The 23,961-nt window shown below is 35.4% G+C and overlaps 1 protein-coding gene across 3 annotated transcripts in view; it reads left to right on the forward strand.

Annotated features, from left to right (window-relative positions):
- The window catches only part of PSEN1 (presenilin 1), a 59,952-nt gene that overhangs the window by 29,920 nt on the left and 6,071 nt on the right, over positions 1–23,961 (forward strand). For all 3 annotated transcript variants that reach the window (XM_010976545.3, XM_010976547.3, XM_010976546.3), the window contains exons 6-10: positions 2,426–2,493; positions 6,777–6,997; positions 11,498–11,596; positions 17,324–17,410; positions 20,287–20,460. In XM_010976545.3, coding sequence (XP_010974847.1) covers positions 2,426–2,493; positions 6,777–6,997; positions 11,498–11,596; positions 17,324–17,410; positions 20,287–20,460 — 649 coding nt within the window. The remainder of the gene's footprint in view (positions 1–2,425; positions 2,494–6,776; positions 6,998–11,497; positions 11,597–17,323; positions 17,411–20,286; positions 20,461–23,961) is intronic.

Consider the following 23,961-nt stretch of genomic DNA (forward strand, 5'->3'; position numbering starts at 1 on the left):
TTTGTGAAGTGACTAAGCTAATATATATCAGTAGTCAGTAATTAGAAGACATCTATACACTTCAATTCTGTAATTTTTGCTTTCATGATTTATCCCAAAGAAAGAAAAATGCTGAAGAAAATTTGCATACTAGGATATTCATCTAGCATAAAATATAATCGGGAAAAAAAAGGAAAATACCACAAATTAGGTTAAATTGTGGGTTCATGTATTTAAGTAGACTATTATTTAGTCATTTAAAAATCATTTAAAAAAATTTGGTGGCATGAGAATATGTAATAAAATATTAAGTTTAAAAAGCAGAAGATAAAATCTTATGTTACTTGATCCTAATTTTTTAAAAGTTCTCTGTACTTGCAGACAGAAAACATGTCTGAAAAGGAAATGTTAATATCAACCTTGGTCCTCATCGGTCAGTGGGAATTGTTTTCTTTTTTTAGTGTTTCTATATTTTCTAAATGTTATAAGCATATGTTACTTTTGTATTCAGAAGCATGCTGGTTTTTTAAAATAAAAAACATTCCCATGTTCCCTTACCTCCTCCCCCAAAAAAGATAAAAAAAAAGAAAAAGCGTTTCTCAAGACAGTTGAGAATTTCTAGTATGTAATGTTTACTCTAGCCCTTTGTCTGGAGCTTGATATGGAATACCAGTGTATATCTCCCACTCTTTAAAGCTTTTCTATTTTGTAATATTTTACATACTTTTTAGTCTTATAACTTGGAATATTTCTAAAGCTGAGACTTGTGAGCATGTGGACTGGGATGCAAGTGGGAAGAGACCTTTCTGCTTAAGCCTTATTGGTTTATTTGCTGAAATAGATCAAGGGCTCCCTTTAGAATATTTTGCTAAGGTTGAATTCTTTGCTTAACTTAAAGTACTTAGAAATTACAGGTGTCTTCAGTTTACTTTGATGTGTATTAAAATGGACCAATGGATGGAGAGGTGGATAGAAATGTTACACAGCAAGTACAGCGAAGTGTGAATGGTTAAATTTAGGTGGTATGTGGGCAGTGGTTCACCATGTGTTTGAAAATTTTTATAATAAAATGTTAAGGGAAGCTTTTGCAAAAAAGCACCAGAAATTAAATTTGTTGTGTTTGGATGGTCAATTTAGAGTATTCTGTTGTCCAAGGAATAACAACTTCCTTGTAAAGCTACTCTTTTGACCTTTTCCCAAATTCTAATGTTTCATAAGGTTGTTTTAAAGAAAGAGAAGCAGCGAGAACTTTTAAGAAAATTTTCTTTCAAAGGAATTAACAATCACAGATCACCTTGGGTGATCAGGACAGAACCACAAGAGAAAATTAACATGGATTCTAATCGCAATGAGATTTTGATAGCTTTGGAGCAGGACTATTGACACAGCTGGACCTGGGAGGTTGGTGTGGGAGATTTAGGGAAAAAAAGAGGACAAAATAATATTCTTGATTTGGAGCTTTTCTTTTCTTCCTTTCTTCAAGGTTTGCTTTGATCTTTTCAGGTTAAGAGATAAGTTTAAGTTGTTGGTTAAGTAGCTCCTTTTGAGCTACTTAATTGAAAGATTAAAGCATATTATGAGTATATCCACTTCAAAATAACTTTACTTTTTGTTAGAAATTACTTGACAACTTATGCTTCTCCATTCTATTTTTTTAAAGCTCCAGACTCCTTGGGTTGTAGCATTTTCCCAAGTAGACTCATTGCATAAAATTATAATTAAAAATTTTTATTTTGTATAGTAGATTATAAAAATCAAGTTCTGATTCTCTCTCTCATATTAATAAGCTAGCTGTTCCTGAGTTAGTGACTAATATTATATAGTCCTTTATGAATTCTGCATGATAATGAACTGATTTTAAGTGTTTCAAAGAATTTGTAATATTGATACTTATTAATGAACCGGGTGAAATAAACATAGCATTGCAATACTTCCTGAAACCTCAGATTCTGAATATTCTTTTGTCAAATGGTTATATTTAGAAGGCATAATTTCTCTGTACCGTTAATGTATGTATACATAGGTTACTTAAGTGCATATCTGGCTTTCAATTTTATTGAATTTTATTTATTATTCATTTTTTCAATTTATTTATTGTCTATTTCAGAAACACAAAATTCCTCCGTTGAAAATATTGCTATTTTAAAGCCAATTGTTGGCTCCGTTTTGATAATTTGGTATTTTAGAATGCATTCTTTTTCTTTTTAAAATTTTACCCGTTTCTAAAGGAACAAGGCTCTATATATGTCTTGCTGAAATTTCTATTTTCTATTGTGAGTAGTTCAGCACTTGAGTTCTAAGTATTTACAGATCCCAAAGCCATTTTTGCCCTGCCATTTGAATATCGTAACATATATAGAAATAATATACTATTTTTGAAGTAAAATATTTGGATTATTTTAGGGTTATGGGATCTGTTAATTATATTGAAACACTTTCTTTTTAGGTCATCCATGCCTGGCTTATTATTTCATCCCTATTGTTGCTGTTCTTTTTCTCATTCATTTACTTAGGGTAAGTGGTGAAATATTTGGTCTATTTTTCAGAACTGAACTCTGGGCTCTGTAACTGTCATTTAAAACCGTATATTTTGTTGTGAGTTACTCTTAAATTATAGTTGTTTTTATACATAGGTCATATTTGGTATATAAATATATATACATAGATATATAGATATATAGATATATCTAGTTAGAGACTAACACAACATTGTAAATCAGCTATACCTCAATAAAAAAACTAGTTGATATTATCATAGGAATATTCTTTTGTTGATCCTTGTATAATCAGCAGAACTGAAAGAATTCAAGACTAGTTCATTTTAAGCCCTTTTAAGTAAAAATTATTATATTCTTTACTTCTAGTAGAAATCTATGAATCAGAATGTTTAAGTACTCAAGCATGTATATAAACATGAATTAATTGGTTTTCAAACTTTTCTGTTGTTTCATCATTTTTCTTTCAAATGAAATCTTACATGAAAATTTCATTTATAAAATAGAAAAAGTGAAGCTGCTCTGTTGAAGAGAACAGAGAGGCTCAGAGATTTGTCAGCCTGTCCTTTCTCTCAGCCCCAGTGGCAGAATACAGTTTGTTATGAACCATTGCATTAACTCTTAAATTAGGAACAAAAGCAGTAAAACTAAAAAATAAATTGAAGAGTTAATTTTTTGGTAGAAGCAGGGGGAATAACCATAGACAAAATAAATAAATGTGAGAATCTCTATGAAATGGATGATTTTCTAGAGAAAAATTCATTACCACAACTGACCACTGAAGCAACAGAAAATTTAAGTAAAGCAAAGAAAAAATACAGAAAGTTGTTGAAGAGGTTCTCATCCCACCTCCACCAGTAACAACAATACCAGGCCCATAGTTTCATAGGGAAATTCTGCTAAACCTTTAAGGATTGGATAACTCTAATACTATTCTAAGTATTCCAGAACATATAAAAAGAAGAAAAGCTTCCAGATTTGTCTTGTGAAGCCAGCATAACATTGATACCAAAAACCTATAAATTATCAAGAAAAAAGAAACTATAGACCTATCCTATTTATTGATGTCAAAAGAATAACTAAATATTAACAAACAAGATTCAGCAACAACACATTGAGGGAGTAATACATTATGCCAAGTGGAGTTTGTCTGCAGAATGAAAGATTGGTTCATTACTAGGAAATACCGATATAAGTCGCCATATTACTAGGTCATCGTCTCGTACAGGCTAAAAGGCATTTGATAAAATTCAACACTTGCCCTTGATCAAATTCTGTATTAAGACAAACAGATGATTACTTCTTTAACATGATAAAATGTGATTCTCATTCTAAAGGCTGGTGTCATCCCCTTAGGAAAACTCTAGAAGCATGCCTGTTAACATCAGGACAAGATGAAGATTTCCTATATCACTGTTGTTGTCTAGAGGGAGTAGTGAACATGATTAAATGAGGGAAAGAAATAAGAGCTATACAATTTGGAAAAGAAGGTTAAGTTATGTTCAAAGATAAAATGATTATTTACTTCGTTTCAGGACTAACCAAAAAACACTTAGAATCACTAAGTAAATTTGGTAAGGCGACTGAATACAAAATTAATAAACATAAATCAATAATCATCACATAAATAATTAGAAAACTTAATGAAAAGAAAAAATCCCATTTGTGGTAGCATCAGGAAAGATAAAATATCTAGGATTAAACAAGAATTGCACAAGATGTATTATTAAGAAATTTTTAAATGCTTCTTAAGGGATTAAAATTTGGAAGACTTAAACATAATGGAAAATTATACCAGGTGATATAGAAAGAATGTCACAAAAATATCAGTTCTAAGTTTATTTTAAATTTTAATATAAACTCAATAAAGATATGAATAGAATTTACTTTTAATCTGGACTAGATGATCTTAAAGTTTATTTGGAAAAATAAGTAAGTGAAGATACCCAAAGAATTGTGAAAAAGGAAAAAAATGAAGAGGTACTAGTCCTACCTGTTATGAAATTATAAAACTACGATAATTAAAATAGGGTCACCTGTACCATGAATAGATGATCCATAGAAAATACTAGAAAGACTTAAAAAAGCTCAAATATATATAGGAATTTAATATATAAAGGAATTTTAAACATATATAAAGGAATTTAATCTGTGGTAAAGATAGTATAGAATTAGTAGGCCATAGGTGGATTATTTGGTAATTGATGTTGGGATAATTGGGTAATCATCTTGGGGGAAAAATCTGGACTTCTTCCTTGTATCTATACCAGGATATATTCCAAATGGATTAAAATTTTAAATATGAAAGTGAAACCATAAAAGGACTAAAGAAAACTATGGGAAATGGGGAATTTGATTTTATACACACACACACACACACACACATATAAAATATATATAAAACATTAGATTAAGAAAGGACTTTTTAAGTTGTATTATTTTTAAAATACAAGTATATATACACACCTATATATATAAAACATTGGATTAAGGAAGGACCTTTTAAACAAAACCCAAAATAACCAACCAGCCAACCAACCACACCATGAGAAAAACTCAGAAGATGAATGACAAACTGCTAAGTGTATTTTCAACTTATTTTATAGACAAAGGCTAATTTAGTTTATATATAAATGTACATGGCAGTAAGACCAACAACCTAACAAAAAATGGGCAAAGGATTCGCAAAAATAGTTAACAGAAACACAAGTTACTTTTAAATATATGAAAACATGCACACACTCCTTATAAAATGAATGCTAATTAAAGCTGTGTATTAGATTAACAAAGATTAAATAATTGGGTAACTATTCTAATTTGGCAAGGTTGCAGGGAAATAAGCACAAATTGGTTTATAACTTTTATTAAGAGCAATTTGACATACTGCTTAAAACTCTAAATGCGTATGTCCTGAACCTAGTAATTTGTAAGGATAATCATTACAGCATTGTTTCTAACAGCAAAAGAATGGAATCAATCTAAATGTCCATCAGTAGAAAACTGGTTAAGTAACTTATGGTACATCCATACAATAAAGCCATTAAAAACGATAAGACAGTTCTGATAAAGTGATGTGGAAAGGTCTCCATGAATATCATTAGGAGAAAAAAGCCTGGTTTAGAACAGTATGTATGCTATCATTTGTACCCAATAAAAAAGTATGTATAAGATATATGGACACTCTCTGAAAGAATATACCTGCAATTAATAATAGTACTTTCCTTTGGAGAAGGGAACTTTGGGACAAGGTTTGGGGGGGAGGTACTTACTTTTCACAGTATATGTTATGTATTTTATGCATGTATTACTTAGTCAAAGATTAAAAATGGTTTGTTTGTTTTGAGTGCTAGGATGTCTGAAATGCTTAATGCAAATAACTACATTGTTTAGAAATTTCAACATTTATTTTGAAATTTCAAAATGAAAAAATCATCTTTCTGGAGAGTTTCCAGAACCCAGTTCGTGCTTGAATGAGTGCTGTCTTTCTCCTCAGTTACCCAGAGCGTATTCTATATTATTAGATGGTGAAATTTTTCCCCCCAAATTAAAATAGTGTTCTTCTTCATTATAAAAATGCTAAACATTCATTGTAAAAAAAAAAGAAAGAAAGAAAGAAAGTAAAATAAAAAAGAAAAGAAAGAAAAAAGGAAAACAAAAAGACATTTTTTAAGATTATAAAGAAGAAAAGTAAAATATGGCCAGATTCCTATCACTTGGAGATAAGTCCTGTGTCTTTTTTGGAATTAATATATCCATCTCTTGTTCTCTCTTCTTATATACTATTTCATGTAAATGAGATCATTTCTTTTAGGTAATAGTGTTTCATGCTCGTATTCCATGTTTGTGTGTGTATAAAAAGATATATATATTTGATAGCTGTATTAAGTTTAATTTTATGAAAATAACATATGTCCTAATTCTAAAATTTATTGTGCATGTTTAATTTTTTCCAATTTTAGATACTTCAAACAAGGGTTTCCCAAAATACAGAATGGCATTTTAGGTGTTATATGGCCTTCTTAAAAGTTTTTGTACTTATTTTTATAGCTCTGGCCTGTGATAATGGTTTCCCATTTATATGAATGTTACAGAGTTTTCTGTTAAAATAAGCTTAACTTGAGGGAAAAAAGTGAATTAATTTAAAGAAACGTTGTTAAATAACAGCACAGTTGATTTAAGATATGGTAAAAGTATGAAGGTGAGATATGAGTATCTCATGTTTGGGAATCATAGTTCTAGACAGACAATGTTTTGATGGAAATTATTGTGCATAATTTTAGGTATCTGTTTAATTTTTTTCAGGGAAGTGTTTAAAACCTATAACGTTGCCATGGACTACATTACGGTTGCACTCCTGATCTGGAATTTTGGTGTGGTGGGAATGATTGCCATTCACTGGAAAGGTCCACTGCGACTCCAGCAGGCTTATCTCATTATGATCAGTGCCCTCATGGCCCTGGTATTTATCAAGTACCTCCCAGAATGGACTGCGTGGCTCATCTTGGCTGTGATTTCAGTATATGGTAAAACCCAAGACTGACATTTTGTTCATCACAGAAATACCTCACTGGTGTGTTTTCCTTCCTCTTTCAGTTATCTTGGCTTAGGGAGAATGATAACAGGAATGTCTCATAGCTTTTCAGTAAATAATTAATTAGCTATAGTACCTTTTTCATATGAAGATTTCAATTTTTTTGAGATATAAGCTCTTTAAAAATGTTTTATTATTGCCCCAGTCTAACTCAGGAAGTATCTGTAGACTGCTGGTTGTAAGAATTAGATTTGAATCCCATCTCTACCACTCACAGCCTTTATGACCTTGGGAAGGTGACTTGGGCTCTTTGATCTTCAGTTTTCTCTTTTGGAAAATGGAAACAGTACTTCTCAGAGTTGTAAAAGAGTTCAGAATATGAGTTAAAAAGCACTAGCAGGGTGTTTGACACACATAAAATGCTCACCTAACTTTTAATATAAAAATTAGGTTACCTACTTTTTACAAGGAAATGTGGATAGAATTACTCTTTTAAAAATAAAACATATTTAGGCAATGTGAGGTTCAAATGTATTAGCAACCATTGTGACGTGGGTCCTGAGAAGTCAGAATATGCCCTAGCCATGAGTAACCAAGGCAGCTGTACAGGTGTGAACTCTAGCTATCGCCCTGCACAAAAGCCAAAAACTCTGTTTTCAGAGGTCAGTATGTGGTCCCTATATGATAACTGTGCAGGCTCATTCATCCCTATTCAAGTGCTTATTAAAATGTCAGATGACCCGTAGTAGGAAACCCCATCATCCCCACTTGATTGATGAAAAAAAAGTTTGCGGAAATAGAATTGGATTGGTTCTGTTCTCATATCTGAGCAGTCAGTCATAGAACTATAGAAGTCACATTCTCTGTGCCTGACTTTTTGTAATAGCCTTAGGTTATATAGTACTTAATGGTTTACAAAGTACTCATCTTTTATTGCACAGCTGTGATTAAGAATGCAGTTCTAGGGTGAGGGGGTGCTTAGTGGTAGAGTGCATGGTCCTAGTTCAGTCCCTGGTACCTCTGCTTAAATAAACAAATAAATAAGTAAACTGAATTACTTCCCCCCCCCCAAAAAAACAACCAAGAATGCCGTTGTAGACTCCATCCAATGAGAAACTGGTTAATATTTTGCAGTCAGAGATTTTACCAATATACTCTTCTGTTCAGTGCCTTTTCCAACAGCCATAGTTTGCCTTCACCTTTGGTTGATACATATATCTTTGCCTAGCTACTTAGCAGCCCTACTGTTGCACCTAATCTTTGCAGGCTAGAACTTAACCACATCCGACTTTTCTCCAAGAGCACAGAGAACACTGATCATATCATCCTTTGAAGAAATTCATTTGACCTACTTGTTGAGGACATTCAGATATTCCAAAAGAGCTCATAAAGGGGGAATGGCATTTCCCTGTATGTACTGCAAGGCTCTGTCACGCTAGTTAAATTCCTGAAAATTATTTGGTAAGCTGAGGGCTTCTGCATCTCTGACACTGTCAAGAAATAACAGTTGACCCTCTCTGCACCCACAATGTTAAAACAAGCCCAGTATCTTTTAGGCCTTTTTGAGATCTGGAGACAACAGACCCTTCACTTACAAATTTTACTTAAGCCTTTGCAAATTGACACACCTTGAATTGGGGCCCTTTAGAACAAAGGTCTCTAGAATCTGTCCAAATTGTAATACAATAGTTACTCCCATCAGTGTCTCTTCTCCCTGCCCCCAGAGAACCATTCACTTAGAGGTTTTAGCAGCCTCTTTTCATACCTTCTAAAATCTCTGGAGCACTCACTATGATCATAAATTTCCCGTGGATTTCCGGTGTGAGGAACTACCCCTCTGAGTCCCATGCCGTATATAGGATGGTGATTTCTGACTGTATATTGAGCTCTCCTAGAAACCGGTTCTCACAGCCGTGAACCTGTGAAGCTCCGTATCTCCATATCATGGAGGCAGCATTCTACCAGCTCAGCACAGCCTCCAGGGCCTTCCTGCTAAGACAGAAATGTTATCTGTATGATGGAGCTAAGTCTGGGTCCTCGAGAGTATGCCACCTGCAGGAGAGGGTGGCCTCTTCTTTCCTCTGTCTCTTGCCAGTTGACAGGGTGCTACAGGTTGCCCCTCTCTTGGACCCCTGGCTGCCTCAGGAGCCCTTTTGGATCAAATGAGTGACCAAACAGCAGTGGGAGTTTACACACTTTATGGACAGCATCCAAACTACGTGTGATGGAGCTTGTTGGAGAGCTGCGCTTTTATTCCTTAATCCAGGCATCCTTGATCAAAGAATGGGATCCAAGGGTCAGCAAACTTAGCTAAACTTTAGGCAGTCATCTTACCCTGGCCAACAATTGGCTCCATCTGTTTTTTTATAGACTCTTGGGCCAGTGATCTAGCCACCTGCTACTGCCAGTGGTAGCAACAGCAATTACTTATCCAAGGTTTCTGTCTTTAGGGAAAATAACTGTGAGACTCTCTTGCCTCACAGATACCAAAAACATAGATCAAAGTTACACATGTCTCTCTATATATTATAGCCACGATACAGGCCTCCTTACTTTATCCACTTTGGAGTTCTAAGCATTGTTAATAGTGACCCTTTTACTTCTAAAGATACAGAATGCTGGGCTCCTGAACAAGGTGTTCAGTGGAACCTCCACCAGACTTACTGGTTCATGCTCCAGGCCTCATAGGGCACCATTACAACACAGTAGAGCAAGTTAAAACTTAATTAACTGAAAATGGCGTATTTGTCATCAAACATTGGGGGTGAATCATAATAAAGAATCTGATTCCATTTTTTTATATTAAAAAAAAAAGTGCTAGTTCTAGGGACAGACTGGGTTTAAATCCAGACTCTTCTACTCCTAACACTTAATGGGTATGGGGCCACAGACACATTACTCAACCCCTGAGTCTTAGTTACTGTGAAGATTAAATTAAACAGTGCGTATAATACACTTGGAACAGTATCAGTATTAAAAATATTAGCTGTTTTTTAAAAATATATAATCCTGTGAAGTAAGCAAGGCAGTTATCCTTGTTTTCCTGCCAAGAAACCTAAAGTTTATAGAGATGAAGTATTTGCCCAAGCTTAGGCCATTTTGTCTAGAATCCGAGTCCTGTATTCTTTCTGCTACAGCACACTGCTTCTCCCATCAACCCTCTGTACATGTACAAATTATCATCTCTACAAACCTTTGAGCTTTAAAATAAGAGACTTTTGTGTCTAATATTTAGAATAATGATTCTTAATGCCATTTTCACAAGGTCTTAAGATGTTTAATTTGTCACAAAGGTTGTTCTAAAAATTTCAAAACAACTAATTTTAATTCACTTTAACTGCTCTAAAAATAAAGGAGTTTATCAATTAGCAGTTCTATAAGTAGGAGTATGTCTTAAAACCTAGTTACAGGACATTGCAGCTTCAAACACGTTGAAAAAAAAACTCATTATTTCAGAGTATGGCAAATTTCCCTTTTCTCATCCATAACACAGGGGAAGCAGTGAGAGGAGAAATTTCTTTCTCTCTCTCTCTCTCTGTGTGTGTGTATTATTGTAGTAGTATAAAAGAAGACATGACCACTACACAAGCTATCAAATCTTCCTTTACAAATTTGGCTGTACTTGTATAGTTTTACTTTTTTTAAAATGTTTAAAATTATTTTAAATGTTTAAAATTATTTTAAATGTTTCTGTATTCTGAATTCTCTTCACACAGCAAATGTAAGAAAAATTGCATTTGATGGAAGGAGATGATGATAGAATCAATAATCATTTAGACATATTGCTTCCTCCTCTGATGCTGTTTTTGTAAAATAAGCTACTTTTCAGTACCACATTCTGAGATGAATATTTGTGAAGTGCTTTTGATGAGAAAACTAAAGAAATGCTAAACGTTCTGTTGCAAAAAGTTTGTTAGTTTGTTTTGTTTAAATTTACTTCCCTCTTACGTCAAGTATCCCTAAGTAGTTCATATACTATTTTCAAAAGAGAGGGAAGAGGAATCTCTTCTACTCTGTTCTTGTATTTTGAAAAGTTCAGTCAAATCCCCTCTATCACATCCCTCCTAAAGTCAGGCTTCAGTTTGTGGCTCATTGTTATGATATGTTAGGCAGTGGCATGTTCCTGGTTTTGCTTATTGGAAATTCCAGCTGCTCTGGTTGTCTTACCATTATCTCTGCCTCTTTTCTTTAAACTGGGAAGACTTACTCCTAGAACCCAGTGATGATACACTGTAAACTAACCAAAACAGCAGTCAGACTAAAATGAAATTTGCACATATCTTCTGTGCGGTTTTGTGTATTTTGTTTAGGTTGTTTTCTCTCCCCAACCCCCTCCAGTTTACCTGCTGTTTATTTCATATTCATTCAACATCTTTTTGTGTTAAAAAAAAAAAATTAAACCTTCTCAATTGGTTAGTTCCTCCCTAAGACACCTATTTACAAGTTTAGCCAGTACAGTTTTCAGATGTCTTTTCTATTTTTCTCTTTCTAGATTTAGTGGCTGTTCTGTGTCCAAAAGGCCCACTTCGTATGCTGGTTGAAACTGCTCAGGAGAGAAATGAAACTCTCTTTCCAGCTCTTATTTATTCCTGTAAGTATTTTGGAATGATCTTAAATTAGTGAACAGCTTAGAATTTATAGAGATGCAAACACATGTAATTGTGGTCGTTATCATGATGCTTTTTCTCGTCTTCAGTACATAACATTAATAGAACTATGGCTACTCTGTTTCCTTGCAAATGACTGTCTTTTGCCTAACATTGGTTCAAAAGCGTTTTCAGTACGTATAGAGATAGAAGAAATATTTAGAGATTGGGGAGCCAGTATTCTTATTTAAAATCTTATTAGTCAAGAGTTATTGAGTACTTGTTACATACATATATTGCAGGTGAATCTTGCATTAGCTTGTTGAAAGAATTGTACTATTCATTCAGAATGTGTTTGCCCTTTTTTTGTTTTAAAGTCAGATATTTACTGGGCATCAGCCTGATCTGCTCCCCAGAGCACTGTGGAGGACGAAAGGATGACTAAGATACTTTGACTTCCATCAGAGCTCATTTGCTTACAGTTTAGAGGTCAAATAAGACAAGTATACAGCTAAGCATCATTCAAGGCAGAATGTTATCACATTCAGAAGAAGCACAATCAAAATGCAGAAAGAGTTCAAAATAGGGAAAATCTGGCTGGGGAAGACTTTGTGGAAGAGACAGCATTTGGACTGAACCTTTTAAGGGTGGGTGGGATTTCAGTAAGCACAGATGGAAGAGTCAGTTCCAGAAGTGGTCTTGTCACAAAGACTGGCTTAGAGACATAAGTGTGGGCAGTCTTTATCAAATTTCAAGTGTTCAGCTTGACTGGAGCATGGAGTACAGAATGGAGCAAGTACTAGGAGATGAGTTTGGAAAGGGCAGATTAGGGCAAGATCAAGAATAGCTTTGAGTGACTGGTTTAGATCTCTGTATGCTATTCATGACTGCTTGGGAATCATAGAAGGTTCTTGAATAGGAAAGTAATGTGATCAGAGATGTGCCTTTGGAAGCTTGCAACATGGTGTGAGATGAACGGCAGCAGGTGGGAACTGAGATAATGGGAATTATAAATAAGCAGATGTTGCCATGATCTAAGTAGAAAATACTGAGGGTCTGAGTTACGGGATTGGTAATGGCAGTCAAGGCAAAGGCCTGATGAGAGTTTTTGGAGGTAGCATCAGTAGTTTCCAAGTACTAAGAGTTTAAAGCCTGAAGGAAGGATGATAAAGTAGAGATGTTTTTCTTATTGGAGAAATCTGTGGTGTTGCCTGTGGCCCATATCTAATTTTGTTGGCAGGACTTGTGAGCCATCCACGTAGAAATTTCCAGCAAGAGTTTACAAGTGAAGTACCAGTGCATAGGAAAAGATAAAGGAAAATGATAGAGACACAGAACTGAAGAACATGGTAGACACGGCTGCAGGAGTGGATGAGTGATTCAAGTAAAAGGAGGAGAGGAGGCGAAGGATAGATCTTCATCAACTACTGTGTTTAGAGAGTGAGAAAATGGAGAGAGAAAATAATAAAGGGAACAGAAGAAATTATCAGAAAATTGGGAAAGCCAGCATTTTTCACTTAGCAATATCATGATTGTTTTTCATATCACTACATGAAATACCAGTTAACTAATAACTGTTAGTGATTATTTAGACTTCTTTGTGTATTTTTTTAGCCACACCTTTAAATTTCTTGTTTTATGACTGGCTTGGTATAATATTCTTTTCCATATTTTCAGAATTAATTTTTAATTATACAAGTAATACATTAATGCATTATCCTTGAAACAAATTTTTAAATTACAGATGAAGTTAAATTTCACTATAATTGTCATCCACAATCTTAATACCTTACCAAGCATTTACTTACCACTGTTATCAGTTTAATATATATCCTTGTGGACTTTTTGCCTATTTTTCTGTTGAGTTATTGAAAAAGCAGAGTTTCCAGAAGGAGAAAATGTCAGATGCTATAATATAAAGAAGTCAAAGATAATGAGGACTAAGTAAACCGTATAGAATTTGGTGTTTAAGACATCGTTAGTGATATTTAAATGAGCAATTTGAGTAGAATGATAGGACAAAAGCAATATTCCAATGGGAGGAAAGTGTGCATCTCGCTGGGTCGGTAGGGGGTGTGTCTGACTGTCTGGGTTTTGCTGCTACTGGCACTGGCAATGGAAGTGATGCAGCAGACAGAGAATGAGTGGTGAAGGAAAGGTAAGTTTTACGTATTATTTTAAAGATTCCTGTCTCACAGGCAGAGCACTGGTGACTTAAGAAGAAAGCAGATTTGGGGAAAGGTGTTTCAGGAGAGAGAAGATTTAGTCATGTTTCTAAGGTTCAGGGAAAGGAGCCAATAGAGAAAGGCTTTGAAGAGTCCAGCAAGAAGACATAATTCTTGCAATAATTATTATAGTATATAATTATAATAAATAATGTAATCACTGGAGCAAAGTAATAAACGAAGCAGGTAAAAATTGCTCTAAGAGTTCAGGAAGAGAAATTAGATGAGAACAGGGGAAAGACCTAGAAGGAAGGAAAAGGAAGACAAAAGCAGAAGATAGTAAGATGTAGAGAGAAGTCAAGTTGGGAGTACATGTTAGTTGACTCAGTCTTTCTTGTGAATTTGATGTTAAAGCATCTATGGGACATAGAGAGGGTAGGGATTGTGCTTGTAGCTAGAGATGTCTGGGAAAGTTTTAGAACACCCAGTGTCTGAAATGCAAGAACATTTCTCTTACTTTTTTTCCAAGATAAATTTATTATATCACGTGCTTACTGTGTTTTTCGGCAGAAAAAGAACAGATGAGGTTCGTTTGTTTTAATTTTGTTGGGGGGAAGTATTTAGATTTATTTAATTTTTAATGGAGATGCTGGGGATTAAACCCAGGACCTCGTGCATTCTAGGCATGCCCTCTGCCATTGAGCTATACCCACACCCTCAGATGAGGTTTTAAGCATCAGCATTTTCCTCTTAATGGTTGGGTATGAGCTTTTTCTGTGTTATTCCTGGAAATTAAAATTTATTTATTTTGTATTTGTGCATACAAAATGTTACACCAAATGTTAATAGTGAACGCTAGGAATTTAAACTAAGGTATATATTGTAAAAATATAGAAGGATGTTCACAGAAGCAATGGTTATATTAAGAAAAAGATGGAAATAACCTGTGCCTGTCAAAGGGGACACTTTCAAATGATTATGCTACATTCGTACAATGGCTAGTTGTGTAGCCATTTAAAAGAATGAAGTAGCTATATATATGTTCAGTTTTTTTTTAATGTCAGATTATATATTAACTACAAAAATCAAGATTTAAAACAATTCATGCAATATCCTATGTAAGGAGTGGGAGAAAGGAGCTGTATATAGATGTGTGTGTATATGTATAAAATCCCAATAATACATTTAAAAGCTGATAATATATTAATAGTGGGATTTAGAGATTGAGACAACTTTTACACTTTTCCTTGTATCTTTCTCTACTTGTAGGGTTTTAACTGTACTGTATACTTTTTTAAAAGTTAATTGTGCATGTGAAAGTGAAGGGATTGTGAGTTTTACAATTTTTCTTAGTTTTAGGATTTTACATTGTTCTACTATTGTGTCTCTTGTTAGTACCACAATAATGCTGTGTAACAAACCACCTCAGAACTCAGTGCCTTAAAAATGTAATGATTTACCATCACTCCGGCATCTGCAGGTCAGTTGACCCTGCTGATCTGTCTTGGCTGTGGCAGCTCTGCTACATGTGTTCCCCCATCCTCTCTGGACCAGCGGGTTAGCTGAAGACTTGTTCTTCTGGTGTCTAGGGGAACAGCAGGTCAGCAGGCCTTCTGAGGCCTAGGTTCAGTATTAGTCCCCTGTCACCTCTGCCCACATGCCCTTTATTGACGCGAGTCACATAGCTGAGCCCCTGGTCAGGAGGAGGAAGACTACGTTCCAGTCACGATGGGGCCACAGCAAGAGTGTGAGTGCATGAAGGGTGAAGAAGGGGTCTTTCAGTCTGCCACAACGCTAATGTGTATGTTAATTTTATACTCAAGAAAAAGTATTTACTCTATTTTTAAAAAAATCATTCATATATAATATCTTATAAAACTCAAGTCTGTATAACATTTGATATTCTGAGATATTTTTGTAGTAATTCCACATATATGGAGAAAATATGAGAAACCTTTACCTCCTGCGTAGATGAAATATGTTCAAGAAAGTATCTGTTCTCATGAAATACTGAATCTTTCGTGAGGATTTTATAAATCACTGAGCTTGAGAGTTTTTTTTTTTTAACAAAATAGACAAAAATAGCAATATTAATCAGTACTTTCCCCCTGAAATGAATATAATCATGAATATGAAAAGTTTTAAGTCAGTCCTCTCAGCTATTTGTCCTTTAAAAATACAATCGTTTTATACATTTGTATACTCTTCCCCAGTTAAGGAAGGGTATTCAGTTTGCAAAAGGGTCTCACCCTCAGGCATTTTTGTGAGCATTTTTGTTGGTTTTCTATGTCCTGTGTTCTGACAGGAAAAATGGACACCTACCCTCTGAACTAAATCATTCTTCCCTGGTTGTGACCTACTTTGGTAGCTTATCAAAGAACAAAAGTAACAATTCGTTGAGGTCGACTATTTTATGTAAAGTTTTTCTCTGACTTGTATCAGTTTGGAAAATTTTTAGATTATGTTTATTTTTAACTTGCATGTTTTTCTGTTGATCTAAGATGTTCAGTGTTAAGTTGAAAGCTCAGAAAGTGGGTTTTTTAGATATTATTATAGTAATATTAATTCGTTCAACAAATATATATTCTGCTCATGATAATTTACATACTACCTATAGTTAGATCTGGCCCTTGGCCTATTTTTATACAGCCCTATAAGCTGAGAGTGGTTGTTACATCTTTAAAGAGCTAATAAAAAAGAAAAGAACAAAGAAGAATTTTGTGACAAAGACCAGATGTGACCCACAAGCCTGAAATGTTTACTTTCTGGCTCTTTACAGAAAAAGTTTGCTGACTTCTGACTTCCATGGTAATATTAAGTGTTAAAATTAAAAAATTTGTAGCTTTTTCCCCCTATATTTACATAAAGAAAAAGTCAAATAGATAACCTGCTGCCTTCATTACCAAGAAGGCTACAGAAGCCTTGTACATGGTGGTTGTCTTTCTGTTTCCCTTTCATTGGGTTTGAATTTAGTTAACAGTGAATCGCCTGCCTGGCTTAATTGACTTTGATCAGTTATTCTGGTTATCGTATAATGAGACTTGTTTGACTTCAGAATTACAAAGCTGTGAATGAGTAAGTGCAGCTATTACAGGATTTTCATCCTCTGTCGTTGTGTTACTCATAAGTTATTCAAGAAGCCTTTGAGTATTAGGAAAATGGATATGAGCCCTAGTTTGTCCTCTAATGTAGTTATAAAAAGTAATTTGTATCAGTGAATTCATACTACTTTAGGATTTCAACCAGTCCAGCTGTGGTTTCAGTATAGGCTTGCTGGCCTGAACAGTTTTCCTCCTGGTTACTTTTCAGGGGCTATAAATGACAATGAACGATTCTATAGTAGCAGCTGCAGTTTGAATGTTGCAGTAAACATTTTTCTTTTATCTGTCAAAATCAGAAAGAACCTTTTATGGTTGTTAATATAGATTTACTTCTGATTATTAAGGATTCTTAAGGTGACATTAAGAAGATTGGTGATTAGTGTGGAGAAATAATGACCTGCTATCTATTCGTAAGCTTTCCTTCTGTGTTTCCAGTGCTTACCTGTACTTTTGTCTTTCTCAACAGCAACAATGGTATGGTTGGTGAATATGGCAGAAGGAGACCCAGAAGCCCAAAGGAAGGTATCCAAAAACACCAGTTACAATGCACAAAGTAGGTGACTTTTATTCGTTAATTCCCTGGTTTTGGGGGTCATTGTCATCTTGTAGGCTGATGATGGATTATAAAGCAATGGTTTTTAACTGCTTTCTTTGGTCATGGACCAAAGAATACCCAGAAAACACAGATAAATATTTAAGGAGTTCAAATGCTCCAAACCCAGTAGTGCAGCCAAGGTACCCTAGATTAAGAATTTCTGCCACTGAGCACCATTAATACCAGTCTGGAAATGTTTCAGTTGAGGCTGTGATTTTAAAAAGTAAAATAGGCACTCTCTTCAAACCTGTATAAAAATGAGAAGCTCTTGTTTGACAAGGCCAGAGTAACTTGAATATAATATGATTTGCAGTATTACAATGTTTATGCCAAGAAGATAAAATATTCCAGGTGGACGTGACTTTCTGGAAGAGGATAATAATGGTGACTGGTGACCTAGGATGGGAGACTGAAAGGCTCACTTGTGGATGCTACAGAGACTTTACGGTGAACACACGTTAGGAGGAGTTATTAGGAAGAGTTGAGGAAACAGCACAATATCAATAGCCAAGAAGAAAGGAAACTTTTTTTTTAAAGGAAAACAGAGGGCTAACCTTATGAGAAAGCTAAAAAACAGAGGTAGAATAAAGGTTAGTCAGAGAAGAAAAAAGGGCCTTCATTGAGTTGCTATTTGTCAGGAAAGGGAGAGTTAAGGTTTTATAGAGCCAAGAAAACTGCTGATTTAGCATTTGAGTCACCACGAGAAGGACACTTTGAACTGGGAATTCATATTGGGGACCCAAAAATATTAGACCCATTCTGCAGTGAGCGAGGCATTAGACCAGTGTAGACCTAGGAGACAGTTGCCACAAGTCTGGTTGTTGTGTTAAACTAAAAGAAATTAAAAGGTTGGTTATCTATGAGTACATATGTAGATATATATGAGTTTGTGTTTTTAGTGCATCATGATTTTATTTTTTTGACAAATGTTGATTGAGCACCTAATTATGTGCCTGGTGTTTTGTTAGGCACTTGGGCACTTAGCACTGCATGCAATATCCCATACCTGTGGAGCTTATGTTATAGCCTGTTTGGGGAGAAACACATGTTCACCAAATAATTCCACAGGTAATTCATACAGTTTGTGATAAGCACTACAAAGGAGAAGTGTAAGTTGCTGTGAAAGTTTATAGTAGAGGAGTTTCATTTATTCCGGAAAGTCAGGAAGGCTTCCCTGAGGAAGTGACAGTAGGAGATGGCCAGTGAAGAGTGGAAGGAGAGCTTTCCAGAAGCGGAAGCAATGTGGGCAAGGGCCTTGAAGTGAGAAGGGTCTGGATGAAGTGCAGAGCCCTCAGTAGGAGTGCGGTTGGCATTTCAGGTGGGCGTTCTTCACTGTGGGACTTCCCCTCACGGCGCAGGATGTCCAGCATTCGTGGCCCCTCACCCACTAAATGCCAGTGGTGGCTTTGAGGTTGCAGTAACCAGAAACCCCTCCATCCTAGTTATTTCCAAACACTCCATGGATGGGAGGTATTCTTTGAAAACCACTGTATTAAAGGAACTATAAGTTTGATTGGAACAAAGGCTGTAGGATTCCAAGAGGGATGTCTTTAAAGGAAAAAATAGTAGAACTCAGAGGTTATCTGAGCAAGTGCCTAAAATAAAAACATCAAGATACATACAGCACTATGAGCATGTTAATTATAATTAAATGTGGAGGTAAATACCAAAAGAAATAACTGAAAGGGTTGAAGGTAGGGTGAGGATTGGGAGTGAGGAAGGCATAGGGCAGAGCAGGGACTGCTGTTTTCATTTCTAAATCTTATACTTTTATGATTTTATAAACTCTGACCCAGGGAAGATTTAGGTTTTGTGGAGATCTGGTTAAGAAAAAAATACAAAGACAAAACTGCTAGAGCCCCTCCCAGAAAAAAAAAAAAATCCATATAAGTGAGAGGCCTGAAGCTTACATGCTCTCATGGTGAATGAATAAATATGAACATATATTATTTTTATAAAAAAAAAAACTTTACTTACGTATTTTAATTATCCTTGATGTATAGAAGTTTCTCGAGACAGTCATGTTATGCTCAGAGTTTTCAGTCAGACTGAGACATTATAACAAAATGAGTAGCCCATAAAAAAATTCACTCCCTCCTTTCCCCTCCTCCCACCCCTCAGTAGTGGTCCACTTTTGTAACTTAGTCACTAAAGCCAGTGGTGAGTGCCGTCAGCTGCAAAGATCAGAAGAAATGTCTTCTCACATTAGCCAAAGTCTGAGGTGTAGGCATTTGTACGGCTGGCTAATTTTATCACTCATTGATACTATCAAGGGCCCAAGTTCTTTCTGTTTTCCTGCTCTGCCATCCTTAGATATGGGCTTGGTCCTCCCACTGCTTCTCATGGTCACAAGATGACAACTGGAGTTCTAGGCATCATACCCAGATGACACAACACCCAGGGGAAGAAAACGACCGTTTGTGTCTTCCTAAGTCTCTCTTGAAGAGTGAGAAACATTTCTCCCAAGTTTCCAGCAGACTTTGCCTTATCACACATCGACTAGTCCCAACCCCACAGCCTTAGAGCTTCTCCTTGGGAGGAAGAATGGTGGGATGTCCGTGCTTCAGCTTGGATTGGTGAGGGTTTACCCCAGAGTCATGTGGCTGAGAGGTGGGCACCCAAGTACATCAGGACTCTGCTCTCAGGAAATAAGGGGAGAAATGGCTGTCGGGGAAGCAACCAACAGGTGCTGCTGCAGCCCACAATTTGTGGTTTAAGAATCAGCAAACCCACTTGGTTACAATGACGGGTAATTACTGTTTCCATGCAGTTTTATTACAGGTATTAAGAAATTTTTCTAGTACTACAACTGTGATTTCCACTTTTTCTCAAAGGCACAGAAAGTGAGTCCCAAGACCCTGTGACAGAGAGTGATGACGGTGGCTTCAGTGAAGAGTGGGAAGCCCAGAGGGACAGTCGCCTAGGGCCTCATCGCTCTACACCGGAGTCTCGGTCTGCTGTGCAGGAACTTTCCAGCAGCATCCTAGCCAGTGAGGACCCAGAGGAAAGTACGTGCATTTCTCTACATTGGAAAGTCATGAATTCCTTTAGGTGCTGCATGGTCAAACTCTCCCCAAATAAAATGAATCAAAGTGGTGCAGTCTAAATGCAGCTTTTAGTGGGAAATAACAATAGTTGGTGCTTTTTCATAATTAAATTTGTTAATGGGCCAAATTCTGCCCCTCAGATTTTTAAAATTACCCCTCTACAGCCTGATCTTTGGCATTTGTTTTATAAGGTAAAAGATTTCGTAAATATTATTATTCTGGTTAGACAGAATGTGTACAAAAATTTCATTAATATATTTCACTCTTCGCTGCACAGAGACCTATGGATTTAAATGTTTCGACCTTTCACATTATTATTCGTGTTGTTGGCAAGTACTGTATTTTATTAATTTTAAAGAAAATCAAAGGGATTTAGGTTCTGTGCAGAAATGTAAGAGTTTCTTCAGTGTCTGAGGTGTGTTGTCACTTAGATTCAGGTCAGCACCTGAGGCTTTTTAGGCTGTTGGCCATGGTTCAGGCTCAGTCATCTCTTCATTTAGTCTTAGAGAGTTAAAAACTCTCTAAGAGATAAGCATATTTCCCAAATAAGTTATCCTCAATTTTTTCATTTTCACAAAAGTGAAACTTTTGATTAAAACATTAGAGCAAATATGTTAAGTAGTTTCAAAGAAACAAAACACCTAGATTCCTTAGCTTCTCTAATCACCTTTTTTTTTTTTATGGAGGTACTGGGGATTGAACCTGGGACCTCTTGCGTGCTAAGCATGCGCTCCTTCACTGAGTAACTCCCACCCGCCTCTAATCACTATTAATTGTGACCTTGCATTATCCTTCAGCTTGAGCAGAACACTTCTTACAGCTCACCCTTAGTCTTTTACCTGGATCAGAACCTGGGCATATCCATGACTCTGGAGCTGGGTGAGTTTTCCAGATGTTAGAGCCAGCTGTAGCCTGCAACTTTCGCACTCCTGGGAAACCAGACACAGTGGCCTCCCCTTGCAGCCAGGCTCGAGCTTGCCTTGGCTGGTGTTTTCTCCGCGTGCAAAGTTTCCACTGTAACTAGGTTACCTCTCCTGTTCCTCTCCTCTTTTCTCAAGGTGTGTAGAGCCAAAAGACAGCAGTAAAGTAGCTGCTGAGCATAACAGCAGCATAATTCTCCATGACTGCCTTTCTGTCCTGAAGATTCTCCTGAGCATCTCTTCATGTCCTTGTCTTCATCTCTAACCTTTTTTTTTTTTTCTTTTTTAAGGAAGACCCAAATATTGCCTCTTCCAACTTCAGATTAATATTTTCTTTATCTGGGACCAATATAAACTAATAATTGGCATTCTTTCCTCATCTTAGCATCCAACACGCACATTAACCATCTCTGACTATATTAGTGTTTTAAACAAGGCTTCTGTTTACATACAGAAAAGTCTCAGTTACACTAGAATTTAATACATAAGTCACATATGTCTTCCAGAACAGTCTTTTAAAAACCAGAATTTAATCAGAAAGCTGGACACAGAGTTTTTAACTAGAAATGTAAACCATATTTATTCAGTGTGCAGTTGGTCTCCTAGTGCATTTCAAAATATACTTCTTTCAGACATCATGCCAATGATGAGCTTGTCCTGAGTGTACCACTGATAGATTAAACATTTATCAGAGTAGTGAAATTAACCTGTTATTTCCAGGAGTGGAAATTTGACTTATAGAGGTTCTTTTTCTATAACCTCTATGGAAGATTGGGAAATAGATTTTGCTATTTACTTCTAGTGGAGGAGGAGATTTTAGTAGTAAAGAGGTAAAAAAATATATTTCAAGAAGCTTTTTATATGTTTATGTAAAAGATGATAGGAAATATTCATTATTTTCATGTTACTGTAACATTTAATCTAGGCATCTATTCTGCCAGGGGTCGTTCAGCAAAATCTTTTAAGAAAATATTCACCATCATTTATTATCTTCACCATGTCTTGTGTTTGGTATACCTGCAAATGCCCCTTTTAATATTAAAGGAGCACCATAATTACTTAAAATTATTTTTTAGAGTTGGCAGAAACAAAACAAAACAGTAATAGGCCTACATTACCATTAGCAAATAGCAGTAAAATAACCAGCAGCCAATCTCAGCATTAGCACTTGGCAGTGGAATGCTGTTAATTCACTATGTCTAACTTCAGCAGTTTCCATTGCTGTAATTTTAGTTGTTTGGCCATAGCATATTTTCATTGAATAAATCAAAGAAGCTATTTAAAGAAAACAGATTCCTGAGCAACATGATTTTTCTTAGGTTTTATAAACTCATTCAGTCGGTCTCTTCTGGTTGTGAAATAAAACTTGTTGCTTCAGTAAGTGCCTAAAGAAAAAAATGGTGGTTACTTCTTTGTTTTTTGACTCTATTTTAATTTTGCTAATTAAATATGTCCATATTTCTCTCTCTATTAAAATGAATTCTGTGAAGTATAACTATAGCATTTGCCATAATATTGCTATTATTTAAGCAAACGTAAATTTTTAAATGAAAGAAACATGAGGCCGTAAGTTTAAAGCTTGATTCAATACATTATTTTTATTTTTTGATACCTCTGTTGAGACATAATTCACATACTATACAATTCACCCATTTAAAGCAGTAGCTTTAGTATATTCACAGAATTGTTCAAATATCACCACAATTAATTTTAAAACAGTTTCATTACTGCAAAAAGAAACCCCACACTCCTTAAACTGTCACCTCTCCAGGCCCTCTCATCCCTCTTCCCCCTATTTAAAGTGTACAATGCAGTAGTTTTTATTATATTCACAGAGTTGTGCAACCATCACCACAAGCTAATGTTAGAATATTTTCATCACCTCAGAAAGAAAGCCTGTAACCATTAGTCCTCATGCCTCCCAAAACCAGCTAAGAAACTATCTTAATAGATTTGCCTATTCTGGACATTTCATATAAATGGAATCATACAATATATGGTTCTTTGTACTGACTTCTTTCACTTAGCTTTATGTTTTCAAGTTTCACATATGTTGTAGCATGTATTAGTACTTCGTTTCTTTTTATAGCCAAATAATATTCCATTGTACGAATATATCACATTAATCATCCATTCATCAGTTAATAGACATCTAGATTGTTTCCACTTTGGGCTACTATACATAGTGTTGCTAATAACATTCATATATACCTTTGTGTGGATGTATTTTTTTATTTCTCTTGGGTATATATACGTACGAGTAGAAATGCTGGGTCATGTGGTAACTCTGTGTTTAACTTTTTGAGGAACTACCAGACTATTTTCCAAAGTGTCTGCACCACATTCCTACCAGCACTGTATCAATGTTCCAATTTTCCACATCCTCACCAACACTTGTTATTTTGCGTCTTTTTGATTATAGTCATTCTAGTGGGTATAAAGTTGTATCTCATCGTGGGTTTGATATGCATTTCCGTAACGATTAATAATGTTGAGTATCTTTTTGTGTGCTTTTTGGTCATTTGTACATTTTCTTTGGGGA

This window comes from Camelus dromedarius, chromosome 5, assembly GCF_036321535.1.
Source record: "Camelus dromedarius isolate mCamDro1 chromosome 5, mCamDro1.pat, whole genome shotgun sequence".
NCBI lineage: Eukaryota > Metazoa > Chordata > Mammalia > Artiodactyla > Camelidae > Camelus > Camelus dromedarius.